Here is a 21,397-nt window from a genome sequence, read left to right as displayed (position 1 = left end):
GGAATGACTATGCCCTGTGATAGTGAGCTATTAAGGAGAGTGAGAGGGGGCAATACACAGGCAGAGTAGATTTGTTTCAGGTTGTGTGCAGGAGAAGGGTCTAAAGGGGAGCCAGACTTAACCATAGGCAGAAGGGAAAGGAAAATTTCTTCAGTAAGAGGGGGGATGGAGTCGAGGCATGCTACGACTGAGGGACACTGGGGGTCAACAAAAGAGGAGGGAGGGGGGATGTTTGCTTTGATGTTGGAGATTTTGTCTAGGAAAAAAGAGTTGAGGGAATCGCATAAGTGCTGGGAGGGAGAGGGTTTAGGGGTGGCTCGATCAGAGTATGCGAGATCGCGCACAATGGCGAAGATTTCTCTGGGCTGATTTTCGGCCATTAGAATTTTGGAGGAGAAATAGGCATTCTTGGTCGCCAAAATGGATTTTTTGTACAAGGCCAAGAGGGTGATGTACTGAGTTTTGAGGTGCGGACAGTAGTCTCGCCTCCAGGTCCGTTCCGCACGGCGGACATTGAGTTTGTGGGCCTTCAGTTCCTCGTTGAACTAACGATTTGCGTCGTTGGAGCGCCTGGATGACACCCGCCTTAAGGGAGCTACTAAGTCGCAGCCTGATCGAAGCCATGCATTGATGGAATCTGCTTGCCCGACAGACGACAACCCGTGAAGATCTGGATGCGGAAAGTGTGGTGGACAGGGAGGCCACATCCACATGGTTCCAGGAACGTGCCCAGATGTTTTTCGGGAGGGAGGACTTGAGGGCTGAGCTAGGGAGTAGGGAAAATGAGATGAGGAAGTGGTCGGACCAAGTGCAAGGGGAGATAGACAGCGAAGTTACAGGGCAATTAAGGGACCAAATCTGATCGAGGATGTGGCCCTAGACATGGGTGGGGGAGTGAACGAAAGGGACGAAGTTAAGGGAGCGGAGGGTCTCCGAGAACTCTTTTGAAGTAGAACATTCAGCCGGGTCTGAGGGCCAAAAGTTGAAGTCTCCTAGTACCAAGATGGAGGAGTTATTTACTGCTAAGGTGGCCACCAAGTCTTGGAAACTGGGAAGAAAGAGTTGGGAAAGTGAGGGAGGGCGATACATAAGAGGAGTACTGAAGGAAAGTGAACGAGCAACAAGGAAGTCAGATGAGCCGATGGAGGAGAAAACTAGAGGTTGAAAAGCGATTTCTCCACGGGCGATCAGGGCGACGCCGCCTCCCGGTTTGCCGGGGGGTCGGTCGGCTCGAAGAGCATAATATAAGGCAGGTAGCATGGCTAATAACGAGGGAAGGGAACTGTCGCAAAACCAGGTCTCTGTAAGGAATAAGAGATCGGGTTTGTGCAGGTCCAATAAGGTGAAGAGTTCGTGGGAGTGCTTGACTGCTGACCTAGTGTTAAGGTAGTAGGCGGATAATGCGGTGGGGGGAGGGCGAGCCGATAGGTCAGGGCAGAGATAAATGGTAGGGGGAGAAGACAAGGGGGGAGAGCGAGGGGAAGTGTGCGGGGCAGTCAATCCCAGCCTGTTGATTCGTGCTATCGCAATATCATCCAGAGGCCACGGACCTTGGAGTTTGGCCAGCTGCGCGGAGGAGTATTGTATAGTGTGGGCATAATGGATAGCCCCTGGCCCCGGTTGGACGCGGACGGGCGCAGACGGACTTACCACGTCGCGTCCGCTGCGCGTCCGGAAGAGGCACATATTTTATAGGTGGTTGGTGTGGGGCCGAGAGGGGCGTGGCCTGTGGCCCGGGCGGAATGGCGGCAAGGAGTGTCTGTCTCCGGTATCACGGCAGCGCTAAATCCGCTGCAGGAACCAGTTAAGTGGAGAGGGTAAGTCGATAAAAACAAGTTATTAGCAGTGACAATCAATTTAAAAAGAAATACGATCTTACTCCCGGCTTCCGCCTCAGGAGTTCAGAACCTTACAATGATGGCGCTAGCAGTCAGCGTCTATATGTAGTGTTTGGCTGGGGGCGTGGCCTCCGAGAAGGGGGCGTGGCCTGCGGCCTGGACGTAATGGCGGCAAGGAGTGTCTGTCTACGTTATCACGGCAGCGCTAAATCCGCTGCAGGAACCAGTTAAGTGGAGAGGGTAAGTCGATAAAAACAAGTTATTAGCAGTGACAATCAATTTTAAAAGAAATACGATCTTACTCCCGGCTTCCGCCTCAGGAGTTCAGAACCTTACAATGATGGCGCTAGCAGTCAGCGTCTATATGTTGTGTTTGGCTGGGGGCGTGGCCTGCGGCCTGGGCGGATTGGCGGCAAGGAGTGTCTGTCTCCGGTATCACGGCAGCGCTAAATCCGCTGCAGGAACCAGTTAAGTGGAGAGGGTAAGTCGATAAAAACAAGTTATTAGCAGTGACAATCAATTTTAAAAGAAATAGGATCTTACTCCCGGCTTCCGCCTCAGGAGTTCAGAACCTTACAATGTCCCATAGGGCCGACCCCTGCCCAGCTTTGTCAATTTTACGAAGTGATGCACGCCATATTTGAGCGCCCGACGCAGCTGGCGTGCCTTTGGACCCCGCTGGCGCACCTTCGGACCTTGCGGACTCGGCTGGGGGGCTTGGGCCTTCGACGCCGGTGGCTCCGGCACCTCAGGGTCCCCTTGAATCCAGGCCTGGATCCGGATTGGCGCCGTTCGACCTTGTCACAGCTTTCCCGGTGCCGATTCCACCGGCACCACTTCCAGCGTCGGCTGTGTCCCCAGCCGACGTCTACCCCGGCCTCCACCTCGAAGTAGACATGGAGCTGGACTGTCCTTGGCTGATGCCGGATCCGACGGGTACTTTTGTGCCCCTCTTCTACCCTGTTCTACCCTGGCCCTTTGAGACCAGATTGGCAGCCAGAGGAGGGTGAGGAGGACTGGGATGGGTCTGGGGACCCTTTAACTCACCAGTTAGTGTGTGAACAAGACTGGGGGAAGCCAGTGGTCTGGATACCTCACCAGAGCTTGGCATGTTGTCTCCTCCTACTGTGGCTATGGAGAAGGGAGCGTCATACGCAGTGGTGTTGCCTAGGGCGGCGGAGGCTCTCAACTTCGAGCTTCCTACAGTGGCAATAAGGACAAATCTCCTGACAGTGGTGCTTCAATCAGCAGCAAGCTCTTTGGAGCCCCTGCTCCTGTTTAATGAAGCCCTCACGGACATCCTTTTGGGCACCTGGTCCAGGCCCAACACAGGGGCTCCTGTGGACAGGATGATTGCCAGACGCCACCGCCCAGCCAAGGGCGACCCCACTTTCCTCGCCCAACACCCCACCCCTGAGAGCTTGGTGGTTCAAGCCTCTACATCCAAGAGCGCATTCCCTACCACTCCACCTGATAGGGAATCCAAAAAGCTGGTCCATCTTGGGATGAAGATGTTTTCTTCCTCTAGCTTAGGACTGCGGTCAGTAAACGCTGCATGTCTTTTGGGCTGTTACAACCACTCCGGGTGGGATACGGTTGCGCAAGTGCTGCCTCAATGCCTGGAGGAGGCCCAGGCCATGCTCTCCTGTGCAGTTGCCAAGAGGAGAGATACAGCAAAGTTTACCATCCGCTATGGGCTGGATACCTCCGATGCACTTGGAAGGAAGATTTCAACGCCAGTAGCCCTTCAACGCTACACCTGGTTGTGATCGACTGGTTTTTCTGGGGATATCCAATCCACCTGTTGGTAATTGGTTTACCTGAATGGCGACCGTCATTATGGAGTACGAGAAAGATTGGAACTATACTAAGAGAAGAGTTGATCCGTGAGGGAAATTTCTTTATTGCGATTGTGGAGTAGGATCCCTGCAAGGGCTCTCAAACTATCCTCCTGCGCCCACACCCCTTCTTTGGGCACTAGGAATAAAACAAAGCAAGTTGTTCATTAAGGTTTGCTCACGATTGTGAGGCTTTTCGTAGGGTGCCATTGGATTGGCTATAGGAGTTTCTTATCACCCTGTCCTGAGGAGGGCAGATTTGTTGGAAGGCCGAAACGCGACCGCGTCGACACTTTCACCACAGAGGAGTCTTTATGTTAAAATGTTTTGGAATTTGTAACCATTTGACACATTTTCCTTTAGGTTCTGTGTAATTTCTCTTAGAACCGCGTGTGTCTGACTACCTCTATGTGTATCTTCTAGACTGAATAGGAGGATACTAAACAGTATTTTTTGTTGGGTGAAGAAGACAATATTTGTGAATTGTTTTGTGTATAAATTGTGGTGTGGTTTTGTGTTTATATTGTTGTATATATTTGTGTATATAGGTATGTATAATGGTGTATAGTGTATATATTTGATAAAGAAAAACAAAGAATCTACGGAAAAATAACCGGTTGGTTATTACAGTAAATAAAATATGTAGTCACGTCCTCTTTGTACAGTGATGGTTTTTTAAATGAACAGTAATAATAGTGGACTCAGGCCACTAAGATAGGAGAATCAACAATCCCCTATTGGTTAAGTAATTTGTTATTCTTTCCTCCTTTTTCCAAATTCTTTTTCTTCCCAATCCACTCTTATGGACATGCCCTTTGATGGCCGTTGCCTTTTCGGCGACAAGGCAGACAACGCGTTGGAGCTCTTTAAGGACTCTCGGTCTACGGCCAGGGCCTTGGGCCTCTCCACCACCCGCCCTGCGCAATCTGCCTTTTGCCCCTTTCAAGGCTATGGAAGGGGTGCCCCGCCACAGGCCGGCGCAAGCTGTTCAACCTCAGCGCGGCCGGGGACGTGGGATCCTGCACTGTGGTTCTGGGGGACAGCGGGCGGGCCAGTCCACCACAGCCCCCTCTACATCAGCCACCAAACCTTCCTAGTGAAACATTTCATGGCCACCAAACGCCAATGGGCAGCAGGATCCGCCAACACCTCCCCCACTGGCACACTATCACGTCGGACAGATGGGTTTTGCAAATAGTCCGAAGGGGCTACACCCTCCCCTTCGAGACTACCCCTCCATCCATGCCACCTCAGTATCATCCCATGTCAGAGGATCCTGTGGCCCTTCTCCAACAGGAAGTTTCAGCGCTCTTGGCCAAGGGAGCCATTGAGCGCTTTCCTGCCCCAGAGGGTAGGTTGTGGTTGCTATTCCCACTACTTTCTGGTGCCCAAGAAGGACAAAGGCCTGTGTCCTATCTTGGATCTCAGGAACATCCAGTACATCCTCCGGAAGGAGAAGTTCAAAATGTTGACGCTCGCTCAGATCTTGTCTGCCACCTATTTCCACATCCCGTCCTGCCGGCCCACAGGCGTTACCTACGGTTCACCGTAAGCCACGAGCACTTTCACTCCACTCTGCTCCTATTTGGCCACACAGCGCCTCTCTGGTGTTCATGAAAGTGATGGCGGTGGTCGCAGCTCATCTGAGCAGATTAGGGGTTCCAGTCTTCCCTTATTTCGACGACTGGCTGTTAAAAGCGGGCTCGCCCCAGTTCTGTTGTCTCCCACCTCTAGACTACGGCCGACCTCCTGCATTTGCTGGGGTTCTCCATCAACGTGTCGAAGTCACACCTGACTCCCTCTCAGAAGGTCCTCTTCATCGGACGGTTCTAAACACAACAAAGTTTCGGGTTTATCCTCCCGAACAGCGAGTCCGGGATATTCGGGCTATGATTCTGAAACGGTCAGGAAGACCCTTAGACTGCTGGATCTGATGGCGTCCTGCATCCTGCTGCTGGACCATGCCAGATGGCATATGTGGGCTCTGCAGTGAAACCTGAAGTTCCAGCGGCACAACATCAGGGGAATCTGTCCGATTGCGTCCAGATCTTAGAGGGCACTGCACACCAGTTGCAGTGGTGGCTCACGAACCAGGATTGGGTCGCTGGCAGATCCCCTTCCCTTCCTCAACCAGAGTTTCTGGGATGGGGTGGCCACATGGGGAGGCGGAGATCAGAGGCCTCTGGTCTTCGGCGGAGTACTGGCTCCACATCACCCTTCTGGAGCTTTGGGCGATTCATCTTGCACTCAAAGCATTCCTTCCCTTTGTTGAGGAAAGAGCAGTGCAGGTTTTCAGACAACACCACCATGTGATACTGCAATAAACAAGGCGGGGTGGCATCGTGGACCCTTTGTCAGGAGGCCCTCCGCCTCTGGACATGGCTGGAACATCAGGGCATATCCCTGAACGCCAGGGCGGACGAGCTCAGTTGCAGGTGCATGATGGATCACGAATGGCGTCTTCACTCAGAGGTGGTGCAAGGTCTCTTTGAGCAGTGGGGAGAGCCTTGGTTAGATCTATTCGCCACCGAAGAGAACGCGCAATGTCAGCAGTTCTGCGCATTGGAATTTCCAAGGCGGCACTCGCAAGGTGACTGGAGTTGCAGTCTTCTATACGCCTTTACACCTATACCACTTCTGCACAGAGTGCTATAGAAGATCAAGCGCAACTGGGCCCAAATCCATCTTGTGGCTCGCTATTGGGCACGAAGAGTCTGGTATCCTGAGCTGCTCAACTTGGCCATCGATCCTCCGATCAGACTGCCTCTTCGGGAAGATCTTCTGTCGCAAGAGCAGGGGACGGTCTCCACCCGAACCTGTCCAGCCTTCACTTCCTTGCTTGGAGATTGAGCGTCCGCAGTTGATGTAGTTTCACCTGCCTCCCGACGTCTGCAATGTTATCTTGGCAGCCAGGCATCCCGTCACTAAAACGGTATACGTCTGCAGATGGAACAAATTTGTGGCATGGTGCACAGCAAAAGCTGTGGATCCCCTTTCCGCCCCTCTTTCTGAGGTTCTCTTGCTCCTACTTCCTTTGGCCCAGCAGGGCTCTGCTCTGGTCACTCTAAAAGGCTACCTCTCGGCCATTTCAGCCTTCCTTAGGCTTCCTGATCAGCCTTCTCTTTTCAAGTCCCCTGTTGTAAATAGATTCCTTAACGGCATTACTCATCTTTTTCCTCCTGTTCACCTCGTAATGCCCCAGTGGGACTTGAACTTGGTGCTTACCTATCTCATGTGCGCTCCCTTTGAGCCACTACATAACTGTCCTCTCAGACTTCTTACTTTGAAAACTGCCTTTCTGGTGGCCATCACCTCTGCACGCAAGGTGAGTGAGCTACACGCTCTTTCTTCCAAGCCTCCCTTTCTGGCTGTCCATCCGGACAAGGTCTTCCTTAGAACTAGTCTCCCAAGGTGGTTACTTCTTTCCACATTGGCCAAGCCATCACTTTGCCTACCCTCTTTCCGACTCCGCATCCTTCAAAAGAGGAAGAGAGGCGCACCACTGTCTGGATCCAGAACGTGCACTTTCCTTCTACTTGGATCACACCAAATAATTCCGGGTGGATGACCAGCTCTCTGTTGGTTACGTGGGTGCTAAGAAAGGACGGGCCATGCACAAATGGACCATCTCCAGGTGGGTCGTTCTGTGCATTAAGACTTGCTATTCCTTGGCAAAGAAGGAGCCTCCAGTTGGGCTGCGCTCCCATTCCACCAGGGCGCCGGCAGCTACTACTGCTTTGGGACGGGGAGTCCCCCTCAATGACATCTGTCAGGCAGCTACATGGGTATCACTGCACACATTCACCGAACACTACTGCCTGGACAACCAAATCCGGAGAGACTGCTTCTTTGGCCGTTCTGTTCTCCAGGACTTTCTGGTGTGACCTTAGTTCGCAGACCCTCCTCCGGGGTTTGTATTGCTGGGGTATCTATTCTAAGGTAAGGAATCTATACCTAACTGTTTCTTTCAGATGAACAAATTACTTACCTTTGGTTACGATATATCTGTAAGAAACATAGGTTAGTTATGGATTCCTTACCACCCCACCCATCCTCCTTCTACGGTTTAGGACATCCTTCCAGGGGCCTAGTTTTGTGCACCAGTGGTCAGTGTCAGGCATGGCTCTGCGCTTCTGGCGTGAAAAGTCACGTACAGAACTGTCATCAGCGCGCAAGGGCGGCATTGGTGCAGCTACCGGGACGTCATCCCGGCAACCACGACACCGACAACGGATTCGGAGTCAACGGACGCGGAGTCGACCGACACCACCTTCGGACGCACAGGGGTACTGTCAGCGAAAAACTTTCGGGATCCAGTCTGACGCCTGGTGGGTAATTCTAAGGTAAGGAATCTATAACTAACCTATGTTTTTTATAGATGCATCATTACCGAAAGTAAGTAACTTGTTCTTTAAATTCATATGGTGAGGTTAATGTTTACTTTCTGATTTGCTTCGAGTCCCTTCTCCTTCATAGTCTTATCATTCATGCCCGAGTGGGTATACACTTTAGAATTGCCAACCAATTTAACATGTGTACCGTTAAAAAATACTGCCCAAGTAGGCTACTAAACACATAGGAGCACATGCATCAAGCAATTTTGCCTTCACAAACGGGCTGATTCATAAAAATGCTTTTCAGATGCAGCAAACCCTATTTTGCGATTCCTTTTTTCATTATTTCATTTACATTTTCCTGCATAGTACACATTGTGTATTTCTTTTTACAATGTACCGATTGAACATTTTTGATATCCTTTGCCATTTTCTGACATTTCTTAACCTTTATTATTGTTCATGGTTTGATATATTTCTTTAAACATAATTACGTTCATTTTTAAAAATGATATGTGCATCAATGTATGAAACACTAAGATTAAATCAAAAAATAATCTATTCAAGAATATATATAAATATTCTCTAAGATGTAAAACAGATGTATCCTGCTCCCCTATATAAATATCACTAGCAGCCCGCCCCGACGTTGTCCGGGGGCAATGAGGCTTCAGGGCCAACCGCCCGCCCAGGCCCCCGCCCGCCCTGACATTGTCCGTGTCCCGGAGCCACCTCCCGCCCCCGGCCCCCTTCCGCCCCGACATTTTACGTGTCCCTTTGCCTTACTTGAGCTGGCGCTCCTGACTTCACCGCCGCTCCTCACCGCTCGTCACCGCTCCTCCCCGCCCGCCCCGATGTTGTCCGGGGGCAATGAGGCTTCAGGGCCAACCGCCCGCCCTGGATTGGCGCTGTCGTTTCCGAGTTTACCTGGCTCAAAGGTTTGTGTTCTCTCTTTATAATAGTAGTATAGATTCAGGTTTCTGCTTCAATGCATGATTGTTGATGTACTGTAGACTTCATTGAAAGTTTTTCCTTTGTTGAGTAGCGAGGCTTATTGATTGCCTTGCTGGCACAAGTTCAAAGTTACATTCATTAAGTATATGATATCTAGCCGCCCTACTTCTAAAACCTTCGGGTGTATTGGATAGAGGAAATGTATATTGCAGTTAGAGACACATACATGTGTACTCCTTCATGTTTGTAAGGGGTTTCAAAGTTCGTATTTCACAGAAAAGAAGTCTCGCTGTAAATTATTTACTGAAATTCACAGTGCTCAATTTATTTGCACGATATTTAGCTTACATAAACAAAGTAAAACCTAGCATTTCTTTTTTCCTTCATTTCTGGTTTACAAAATAAAGCTTTTACAAGCTCAGCGCTGCTCTTAGAACATTAATCAGTACACCTGACAAGCTCACCATTGGAGGCCCATGCGTAATGCAAGCATTTACCAATAAATACTTCCCAGTGTGTAAAAATAAACTTTGTGAATGCAGAACCCTGTCATCAAAAATCGAAACTGTCCGTAGTATACTACTTTCTTTGTTTATATATCTTTTGTTATACCTACTCTGTAGTATCAGTGTAGTACATCAGAAAAGCACATTTCAGAACGAATGTTTTTTTTTCCTCACAATGTCCTTTGCATTTAAAATGTGATTTATAATACTACTTTTTAAATATTAGCACATTAACCCTAACAAAAACGCCCATTTCTTGAAACATTGACAGGTATAACTGATGTCTCAGGCAAACAATAAAAATAAATAAACAGACGACACTCAAATGTACTAAATCTTTCTAAAGAGTACTAAGCTCAATTAAATGTCATATATTATAAGAAAACGTACATAAGGAATAGCGTGTAATATGGTCCTATTTTCCCATCTCAGCGGTCAGGTGATATTAATAAAACCATTTGTCTTTCGGCCTCATGGTTTGTAAATATCACCCGAACCCCTCAATGGCAATATAGCTCTTTACTACACAGATACTGGTTATGCTTACTGCTGTTTTTGATGCTGTCTGTTCGTCATTAGGCTCCGTTATTTGCAATTCCTTTTAATGCAGAGTTGAAGCCCATACATCCTTTTGTCTTTCTAAAGTTGGTAGGTCTAAAAGTCCCATGAAAAGGGGATAATCTGTGGGTTCCTTTGACGAATTCATATCATGATGCAATTTTCAGTAAACATTCAAACTTTTTATGCACATTGAAGCATCTGAATGGCTTTGTACTAAGGCAAGTCACATGTCTTGACAGCTGCAGATCTGACTTGTGGCTGCATAAGATCACCATGTTTGTCACCACTGTGTTCTTGCACCCAAGCTGACCAAAGAGCTGTGAGCTCACCACCTCAGCAACTGGTCTTCTCTCATACTATATGATCCTGCATTACTTCTCTCTTTCCCCACAACATAGACCTATATGTTTTCATTTCAGATTCTGAATTCCATCACAGAAGAAGTGCTAGATCACATGGGGACTTTCAGGAACCCCATGGATCAGCTGGAGTTCATCATCAAATCTTTCAGAAAAGGTGATTCCAAAATGCATGCATGCAGGCGTGGTGGGCATGTGTGCTATGGAGGGGCAAACACCTAAGGACTATATGTTCTTAACAGAAGTAGAATATAAATCATATGAGATAAACGTCTTTGACAAGGTTACAGAGCAGGGACTTCTATTCGGTGGCTGAAGCAAGCCAGAGGGCTAGGCAGCCGATATGGGTCTCTATTCCAGAAGGGAAAGTGCCATACCTCATTTGAGTACCACATAACAAAGCCAGCACAGTATTCCGTGAGAGGAAAACCAACATTTCTCCTACTAGCGTACCCTGTCAAAAGAAGCTTCGAGTGGCCTTTGGCACATGGAGGAAAGACATGCAACGGGAGAGGTGAGGAGGACTATTCCTATTGGAGTAGGACCAACACTGAGTTTCATATTGCTGGTCTCAGTGTAGGTAGCGTAATAGGGAAAAACAATGAACTGGGAAGTAGCCTGAGTATTTGCCTGTTGCAGGGATTCATTTAAGAATTATATCGAAAAGTGTTTTGTTTACCAATTACATTTAATTTTGAATTACTTGCTGTTGCCTTCGTTAAGAGCTGCCTTACAAAGGTTTTAGTTCCTTGGTTTGTAAACCAAGCCAGAATATTTAGTTTTTAGTTGAATTAAGGAACTGATCGGGAATTTATAAGGGGAATTTCCTACTTTCAAGTCCAGTGTATTTTATTGCAAAGCTTGTGTTTTTTCATTGTAGTTCTATACATTGGTAATAATGATAACCAGAATTTTACAGCAGGATAGTTGTGTTTTTTATGACGTGAAGATGAAAGATATATCACCATAGCTCATGTATAAGTTTGTGGTGTGTGCATGGACCAGCTTTTGTTAAATTGGAAATGGAAATGATCTTGACTGTTAAAAGCAACCACAATAGCACTGAGACAGGGTCCTATGTAACACATTCAGGTCATAGTTTAGGTAAAGGGCACTGCAGCATAAAAGGGAAGAGGAAGAATGGATTTAGGAAATAAGTAACGCTAGAGTAGCTTATACATTCAGGCTTATTGACATTGGGTTTTACTGGAAAACAAATTGGGAAGCAGCTATGTACGTCTGATCACCAATGCGTGTTTTCCCTTTTCACAGATACTTCCTTGGACCTTTATCTCCTCATCCATAACCTGGACAGTCAGATGTTGAGGGGGGACAAAACGCAGCAAGTCCTTGGGCAGCTGGCTGCTGTGCCCAACATTCACTTGATTGCCTCGATTGATCACATCAACGCACCGCTCAGTAAGGCTGCATCTAGGCATTGGAATAAAATAAAAGATGATTGATGGTTATGAAGTGTCAGTGTTGTGCCTCTTTGCAGTGCTCGCCTTTTTAGTAGTGGTTCTAGCAAAGTGGGTCAGTGGCTGTGACAAAAGTGGGACCCTCCCAAGACTCCTCTATTAATAGCTCGACATTCTTGCATGGGTTAGCGGGTATCACTGTGATTGTCACTGTTCATAACCTATAACTTGTGTTAATCGGCTTAACTTCAATGTTCTGTGCTGATGTTGCGACCTAAAAGCTGAAGCTGCAGTCTTTTGAATCATCAACTGATAAGTTTTGCCAAACCTTACACCCAGCATTTGGTTGTCTTTTGTAGTAGTGGATCTTTGTGTATAGTCATAATCTAGTGAATAGTCCCACCCATGTGCGTGGACCCCAGAGCAATCAAAGATAATCTCTTAAGGTGTCGAAAAATGCAGAACTGCACAGACATTTAAGAGAGAATTAAAGACAGATAATGCAGCTTATATCCACAGGCTACACTGTCCAGTACTTCAACTAGAAATTCCACCAAAAATCCACAAACCGCAAAGCCTGTCCAGATTTTCCTTGCTTTAACAGCAAAACCCCTCTGGAATGATAGAGAGGAAGACATGGACAGACAAGCCCCATAGGCTGCCATTATGTGGCTCAGAACAGGATACTGTGCCTTTAAGAGAACTTTCCAGAACTTCACAGTATCCCAGAATGCACTGCAGCTCCCTTTTACTTTCAGTTATTTTTTCCGGCTCCTGCAAGCAGGACCCTGGAGCATTGAGCTCTCCATTTTCAAGGGTTTATTGGTGATTTTTTTTTTACTTTTTTCACTTATTTGAGTACTTTTCTGAAGTACTTTGAGGCTTTGCTTCCTGGTGTGTGTTTTGTGGCACTCTTTCAGGTCAATATGCCTGCATTATTCGACAAATGCCCTGAGTGCTCCAGGAAGAAGGCCAAGACGGACCCACACGAGGTGTGTATCATCTGCCTTCCTTCATCTCATGTCCCAGAGGAGTGTGACATCTGCCAGGGTTTCTCTGGCAGGACCCTGAGGGATAGGATGAAGATCAAGCTTCAGGGCCTCGAAGACAGAAGACTGAAGGCACAAGGTGGGTCTGGAGGGGCTTCCTCTGCCCTTGGTGAGGCCTCTGGGGCAGGAAGACCAGCAAATGTCCCCATTCTCCGCCTGCGTCGATTGCACCGACGACGGCGTCGAGAGGGATGACTGCAGTCTGTTCCCCGTCTCTCCAGGGCTCTGGGTCGAAGCGACGTCGCCGCTCGGCGTCGAGGGAATTGAACAGACAGCCGTCGAGGTCTCCGGTGACGATTTCCTCATCTGCGTCGTCGTCGAGGACTCGACGTCGAGAGGTGGACCGGCGTTGGCGCTCGCCGTCACGGCGACTTCGCCGTCGTCGAAGAGGAGAAGGTCGTCGTCGAGGGGATCCTTGACGTCGAGGAGAAGATCGCCGTCGAGGCGAAGTTCACCGTCGAGGCGCAGAAGGTCGCCGTCGAGGCGCAGAAGGTCGCCGTCGAGGCGAAGGCATTCGACGTCGAAGAAAGTGCGCTCACCGTCAAGGAGAAGAAGTTCTACGTCGAGGGGCCGACGCTCGCCGTTGGGTCGCCGTTCTTCGACGCTAGGAAGGCGTCAAGTGCCTTTGGGAGACTCTCCAAAGTCCCAGCCTAGTAAGGAGGGCGGGTCACCGGGCTCGGTGTACTCTGTTGTGTATACCCCAGCTAGGCCGAAGACAGTTACGCCTCCTCCTCCTCCTCCGTTACCGAGAGGACTTCCTCCGCGGGCTCCCACCCCGCATCCACTTCTGCCACTTCCGCCTCCTCCTCAACCTCAGTCTCCACCTCAACCTCAGCTGCCGGCTGACAAGCCTCCTCCGATTCCTCCGAGGACAGTTTTGTTACCACGTTATCCGACTCCTCCTAAGGGGACCCCTCGGCCGAGGGCCCCAGCCAAGCCAATGTCACCTGCCCCGGTGGAACCGGCAGGGCGACCGAAGCCAAGGAGGTTGCGATCCCGCTCCGGACGGAGAGGGAGATCTCGCAGTCGTCACAGATCCTCCACGAGGTCAAGACGGCGCCACAGGAGGCGCGGATCACGGTCCCGCACGGACTCTTCCGGGACCAGGTCCTACTCCCCGACTTTGTCGGACTCCCCGGGGACGAGAGTGTCTCCTGTGGACGACATCAGCACGTTCCAGGATGTTCTCCTGAGGGGTGCGGCAAAATTGGGAATCACGATGTCGGCTCCAACACCTACGACGTCCGTAATCTTTGAGACGCATCATAAGAAGCATTTGTCTCGCCCTTTACTACCGCTCGTACCAGGATTGGTAGAGCCTGCGGAGGAGCTGTTCCTCACACCTGCAGTAACGAGAGCCGCTCCATCCCGGCTTCTTAAGAAGTACAGGGCCCCGGATTCCGACCCGGCTTTTCTGCAGAGAGACTCCGTTATAGTGACGGCAGCCAGGAAACAACACTCTACCTCTCCGTCTTCTTCCGTGCCTCCTGATAATGGATACAGTCTTCTGTTCACCAGCCCGCCTCCATCAATTCCACCGGTCAGCTCGCAGTTTCGCGAGCTCCAGGCGGAGGCAGATATCCTGTTAAGGAAAAGGGCAATAGAAGATGTACCCCTGTCTCAAAGAGGAAGAGGTCTGTACTCCCGGTTCTCCCTGGTTCGCAAGAAGGACAAGAACAAGTTCAGGCCCATTCTGGATTTGCGACAAGCAAACAAGTGGATTCGCAGAGAGAAGTTTCGCATGCTGTCATTGCATCAGATTTATCCTCAGCTGCAACAGGGAGACTGGCTGTGTGCTATAGACCTACAGGATGCGTACTTCCATGTGCCCATTGCACACAAACACAGGAAGTTCCTGCGATTCCAAGTCGGCGCCAATCATTATCAGTACACGGTACTGCCATTCGGGCTGTAGTCTGCGCCCAGAACATTCTCGAAGTGCATGGTAGTGGTAGCTGCACACCTAAGGAAGAACAAGGTGTTTGTCTACCCGTACCTGGACGATTGGTTGTTCAAGGCCTCATCCTTCTCGGAAGCTCAAGCGCACTTCCGGAAGACGTGCGTTCTCTTGAACAAGCTGGGGTTGCACATCAACATGTCCAAGTCTGTCCTGACTCTGGGCCAGTGCATACAGTACTTGGGAGCCTCCATCAATACGCTGTCGGCAAGCGTGTCTCCTTCGGAGGAGAGACGATTATCACTCCTTCGGAAGGCTCAGACTCTTATGACCACTCCATCTACAACAGTGAGGACGGTGTCTTCTCTACTGGGGTCGATGGCCTCTTGTACCTTCCTCACGCCACACACACGGCTGCACATGAGACCATTGGAGGAGTGCTTGGAGGATCAGTGGGATCTGCATGCTCTTCAGTCTCTGAAGTGGTGGTGTTCAGCAGAGAATCTCCTCAGAGGGGTTCCCTTCCACAAGGACATTCCCACGCAGACAATTGTGACTGATGCATCGCTCCACGGCTGGGGGGCGCACTCCGGAGACTTACAGATTCAAGGGACGTGGTCCCCGACGGAGTCCACGTACCACATCAATTTCCTGGAACTCAGGGCTGTTCACTTGGCACTGAAGGCCTTTCATCTGTCCTTCTGGACCAACTCTTTGCTTGTTCAGACAGACAATACGACCACGATGTATTACCTCAACAAGCAGGGGGGGTCGAGATCGCGCACTCTGTCGCAGGAGGCCAGGCGATCTGGCACTGGCTTCTGGCCAGAGGACTGACGTTAACGGCCACCCATCTACCAGGTGTACAGAATGTTCAGGCAGACGCACTGAGCAGACTGATTCAGGAAAACCATGAATGGGTCATAAACGACAAAGTACTAGGAGAAGTATTCGCAAGGTGGGGGACTCCAGACGTAGATCTGTTCGCCACCGCCGAAAACAGCAAATGCCGAGACTTCGCCTCCAGGTACTACCAGCCGGGAACGCTGGGGAATGCGTTATGGATCAACTGGTCGAACAGCTTTCTGTACGCTTTTCCACCCATTCCCCTGATTCCGGCGGTGCTCATCAAACTGTCCCAGTCCAGGGCGTGGATGATCCTGATTGCCCCGGAATGGCCCAGACAGTGGTGGTTCACGGACCTGCTTCACCGGTTTCTCCTTCCTCACATACGGCTGCCGTGCAGGCCGAACCTTCTCACGAAATTCGGGGGGCAGATTTTGCACCCCAACCTTTCGTCTTTGAGTTTGGCGGCATGGCTCCTGAGATAGTGCAATATGGCCATCTGAATCTACCAGAAGATTGCATGGACATACTGAAGGAGGCTAAGCGACCTTCCAGTAGGACTTCTTATGCTTACAAGTGGAAGAGGTTTTGCATCTGGTGCAAGTCCAAGAACTATGACCCAACGACATGTAAGGAAGATGTCATCCTTCCGTATCTTCTACATCTGGCGCAGTCTGGCCTTAATGTCCATTCCATTAAGGTTCATCTGGCTGCGTTGACTGCCTACAGGAAATGCCCTTCACAGATTTCCTTCTTTCAGATCCCTGTGATCAAAGATTTTTTGGAAGGCTTGAAGAAAGTGTTCCCTCCTGTCCGGCTTCCTTCGCCTTCATGGGAATTGAATGGGGTGCTGTCCAGATTGATGAAGGAGCCTTTTGAACCTATTCATAAGTCTTCGTTGCAGCACCTGTCCTGGAAGGCGGCGTTCCTCGTGGCCATTACATCGGCCCGCAGGGTGAGTGAAATCCAGGCGTTGTGTTGTCAAGAACCTTATACTGTATTTCATGCTACTAAGGTTGTTATGCGTACTCACCCTAAATTTCTTCCAAAAGTTATATCTGATTTTCATGTTAACCAGACCATAACTTTACCTAAGTTTTTTCAGAATCCTTCCTCTCCAGCGGAAAGGTCCCTGCATTCCCTGGATGTTAGGAGGGTGTTGAAATTTTATCTGGATAAAACCAAGGATATTCGTAGGTCAGACCAATTGTTTATCAATTATGGATCAGTCAGGACAGGTCTTGCTACCTCTAAACAGTCCAATCTCGAGGTGGATTGTGTCCTGTATACAATTGTGTTACCAAAAAGCTGGTAAGACCTTAGGGGGTAAACCTAAGGCTCATTCCACCAGGGGCAAAGCTGCCACGACTGCTTTGCTCCGTAATGTTCCTATTGCAGAAATCTGCAAGGCGGCCACTTGGAAGTCGGTCCATACCTTTGCTAAGCATTACTGCCTGGACACTGATGCCAGGGCAGACGCTCAGGTTGGGCAGGCTTCGCTGCGAAATCTGTTTGCACAGTAGTGGTGTTATTTCTCTTTTCTCCACCGCCGCTTTGGTGTGGGGATGGGCTTGCCGTTCTATTCACTAGATTATGACTATACACAGAGATCCCCTAGTACAGAAGGAGTAGTTTCTGTCCTATAACTCCAGTTCTGTAGTAGGGGTATCTCTGTTATAGTCATAAGCGCCCGCCCTCCTCCCCGGTCGAGAGAGATATTCATGTAAGGAATGCTACAGTTCTGGCGTGTTGCGCCTTCAAAAAGAGCTGAAAGTAAAAGGGACCTGCAGTGCATTCTGGGATACTGTGAAGTTCTCTTAAAGGCACAGTATCCTGTTCTGAGCCACATAATGGCAGCCTATGGGGCTTGTCTGTCCATGTCTTCCTCTCTATCATTCCAGAGAGGTTTTGCTATTAAAGCAAGGAAAATCTGGACAGGCTTTGCTGTTTGTGGATTTTTGGTGGAATTTCTAGTTGAAGTACTGGACAGTGTAGCCTGTGGATATAGGCTGCATTATCTGTCTTTAATTCTCTCTTAAGTGTCTGTGCAGTTCTGCATTTTTCGACACCTTAAGAGATTATTTTTGATTGCTCCAGGGTCCACGCACATGGGCGGGACTATTCACTAGATTATGACTATAACAGAGATACCCCTACTACAGAACTAGAGTTACAGGACAGAAAATACTCCTTCCTTCACCTGCTCTTACTCATTGTTACTTTTCTCTCTCTCTCTGTGGGGGCCTTTAGGAGCATTATTATATTTTTACCATTCCTTTGTGTTTGAGGGAGACTCTTACCCAAGGTGAGGAGCTAAGCTAAGTTACATACAGCACTTAGCAACTAATAATACTGCTATCTAATGTGCGATACAAAATGTTCAAATTGTATGCGCAGTTCTAAAGACATTCTTTCTTTACAGTGTGGGACCAGTCAAAGCAGAGCCTTTACAACTGGCTGTGGTATGAAACCACTACATACAGCCCCTACCTGGAAGAGACCTCCTATGAGAACTCTCTCTTAGTGAAGCAGTCAGGAGCCCTGGCCCTCAGCTCCTTAACGCATGTTCTTCGCAGTCTAACACCCAACGCCAGGTGAGAAATGAACAATGTGTATCCCCACACCAAACCTTGTCATCGTTTACCATGTATTGTGGTGTTCCTAAGCTTAAGTTTTAACTGCTACTTTCTCAATGCTGGTCTGACCTGTGCAGTTTGGGGAGGCAACAGAGTATAATGAGACTTGAGGTAGCCCCTCCCCCGGCAAAGTGCTCTGAAACTATGCTAGGTCATAGAAAAAAATAATTGCTTCGAAGTTAAAACCATACCATAGAGTGGGTCATTTTGCCTTCAGCCAGCTACAGAAACATAATAGACCTTCATGATATTATTTGTGGATTGAGTGCAGTAACAGTACTTCACTCAAGCATCTGTACGGTATTTTAGATTGGTTCAGTGCCCCAGTAGTCTGACTACTTTGAGTGGTTGTGCCTTCTCTAGTGTAAGATCTGAACGCTTAACCTTTCAACCAATCACAACCATTCCCTTTTGTTATCTTTTAAATATAAGGTGTTGTATTTGATTAATGAAAATGTATTTCAAATGTTTAAATGCATTTGTTTAAACGTATAAACATAAGGATTTTGACCAGTGTGCATTCCCTGTATGCATTTTGTTAGTTAGATGTCTTTAACAACTTGATGACAGAAAAAAAGTGTGTTAAAGCTAATGTTTCATTGGTTACATTATGTGAAATCACTGGCAAGTAAAAAGACCTTAAAAGTTAGTGTAATAATTACACGATTCATATCAACCACTTGTGGAAAGCCACCCTCGTTTATTCTTTGAGACATTGCAGTATAGATGGAGAAAATGTGAGGGCTAAAATCTTCAAGCCTTTGCAGTTTTTCCTCATTTTATTTTTTTCTAAAGCAACTTTATTGCATTCTGATAATGCGCAACAAAAGCGAAACAACCAATGCATCCAATATAGTCTCCAATTTTGTTACATCTGATGTCCTGCAAAGCTCATGCATTCAGGCTCATGTTACATCATACGTCTGATAGTCCATAACATTACCACCATCGCTCCCAGATTTTCTAGTGTTGTGTTTCTAAATGGGCTCCTCCAACTTTCCAGCTACTTGAAGTGTCCCTCTTGGCAATGATCGTTACCATTGCCACTAGTGCCCGTTCCCCATGGTTGCTACTCTTGGAGATAAGTCAGTTGGTTTTCGCAGGATGTGGGTCAGTGTAGTGTCAATCATTACCCAATACTTCGCAACTTTGAGGCACTTCAAACCATATAGAAAAGTTTGGCATCTGTACAGCAAAATCAAGAGGGGCTACGGATGACATAGGCGTCTGAGTGTAAAATATATGATATGTAAATATTTCAGCTGTAGCAGCCTGAGGTAAGTAGAAATCGCAGTTTCACATGGGGCCATCCTAGCTTTCTTCCACCCTGTCATCAACCACCTCGCCCTCCCATTTCTTCCTGAGAGACGCAGAATCATCTGAGGCATAGATTACTAAGGAGCGGTATATCTGTGAGGTTCCACACGTCCCCGAAGGGGCCATTGAGATACAAGCATTGAGCTGGTGATATTCTAGAAGATCTGACATTTTTGTGTTGTGGTTTGGGAGCGTATGTTGAAGCTGTAAATATTTGTAGAATTGAGACTCGGATTAGGTCGAATTGGGTTCGGAGTTCCTGAAAGGACTTCATATGTGACCCTTGCCAGATATTCCCTAGATTTGCAATGTCAATCATGCCTCACCTCCTAAAACCGTCAAGTTGAGTAATGTGCCTCATCCACCGCCCATATCACATCGGTGTCTGTTGTGTTAGATTATAACTCCAGATGGTCAGGCATATTGCAGAGCAGGATTTCAGAAACACCACCTTTGTAACCTCTGGAAGATGCTGCGGTATGGGAGCACCACATAATATACCCATGATCATAGACACAAGAAGTAGGAGTTCAGGGGTTGCTGCAGCACCCCAGAATAACCATGATGGGGCTCAGAAAGTAAATGAGTAATTAAGATGTGTGAGAAGGTGACTCTATATATACTGGACAATAAGGCAGTACAGTGTGTATAGAGTCCACAAACCCCAAAGGTTTAACAGAGGTTGAAGTCAGAACTGACCTTACTCTCCAAAGTGGTAACTTGGTCGAGCAGTAAGGCCGTACCAGAGGACAGTGTAAAGCATTTGTTGCACACACTCAGTCAGCAAAAGGTTTCACACACTCAAGAACTGAACTCCAGGCCAATTGTTATTATATCCTTAGATATAGTTGTTTTATTTTTTAGAACCAACAGTTATAAAAATATACTTTTCGAGATGCAAGTACTCGCAAGTAAATACTTTGCAGAGGAGCAATAAGTTTGTACACACAATAATTACAGGATAGCTAATAAGCCATACAGTTCTGAAACACACTCTAGCATTGAGCTCAATGGGTTTTTCATAGGAGAGTACAGTTGATTACTTTATGGATTACTTTGGTAGTTCCAGGACTAGGTCGTAGATTCAGTCCTGGGGTCTAAACTGAAACCAGATTAGCAAAAACGTTTTAGTTACTGTGTTGGATTTTCCTGAATATGAAGCTGTTTTAAAAGTTCACACTTAGAAACTTTTCAAGATGGTTCTGACAATGTTATCCAATGGGAGAAAATTCAGGTTACAGATAAAATACGATCGCGTTACTTTTGTAACCCAGCACTAGTCTCCTAGGGCCAGCACTGGGAGCTTAACTTAAAACAGGTAGGTAAGTGCGTTTCAGTATTTCGGACAATTTTTGAAGAAATTTCATAGAAAAGCAGACAATGGGTTCCTATGGAGAAAAATACAGGTTACTAGTAAACCCGCTAGGGATTACTTAGGCGGTTCAGTCCTGGCTGAAAGGTACAGTACTGGCTTCTCTCCTGCTAACAGGTGAGTATTTTCAAATTCGGACTTTGGCTGATTTTATAGGAATATTTTCAGTTTTCAAAACTTCACACTTAGAAAATTTTCGAGTCAAAATGGGTCAATGTTATCCGATGGCAGGTAAGTGAATTACCGGCCTCCAGGTGAGTACTTGGTTGGTGAAGGTAAGGTTCTGGACACAGACTCAGGGGTCCCCTGGATCAGGTAGGTACAGTTAGTACACCCTCAGCGGCACAGGGGCGGCCGGGTGCAGAGGTAGTTAGGCCCAATGTTAGTCAATGAGAGGCAGGGGGCCTTCGGTTGGTGGCGGCTGGCTAGCAGGCCACGCAGCTGTGGGAGCTGGGCTCCTGGTCACTTGCTC

At 48.1% G+C, this 21,397-nt stretch overlaps 1 protein-coding gene across 3 annotated transcripts in view; it reads left to right on the top strand.

The window, feature by feature from the left end:
- ORC2 (origin recognition complex subunit 2) overlaps positions 1-21,397 on the top strand; it is a 334,428-nt gene that overhangs the window by 247,523 nt on the left and 65,508 nt on the right. For all 3 annotated transcript variants that reach the window (XM_078680185.1, XM_078680186.1, XM_078680187.1), the window contains 3 exons: positions 10,451-10,547; positions 11,663-11,809; positions 18,023-18,194. In XM_078680185.1, the coding sequence (XP_078536311.1) occupies positions 10,451-10,547; positions 11,663-11,809; positions 18,023-18,194 (416 nt within the window). The remainder of the gene's footprint in view (positions 1-10,450; positions 10,548-11,662; positions 11,810-18,022; positions 18,195-21,397) is intronic.

This window comes from Lissotriton helveticus, chromosome 3_1 (assembly GCF_964261635.1).
Source record: "Lissotriton helveticus chromosome 3_1, aLisHel1.1, whole genome shotgun sequence".
Lineage (NCBI taxonomy): Eukaryota > Metazoa > Chordata > Amphibia > Caudata > Salamandridae > Lissotriton > Lissotriton helveticus.
Note: the sequence above shows the minus strand (reverse complement) of the source record. Positions and strands in the feature narration are given on the sequence as shown.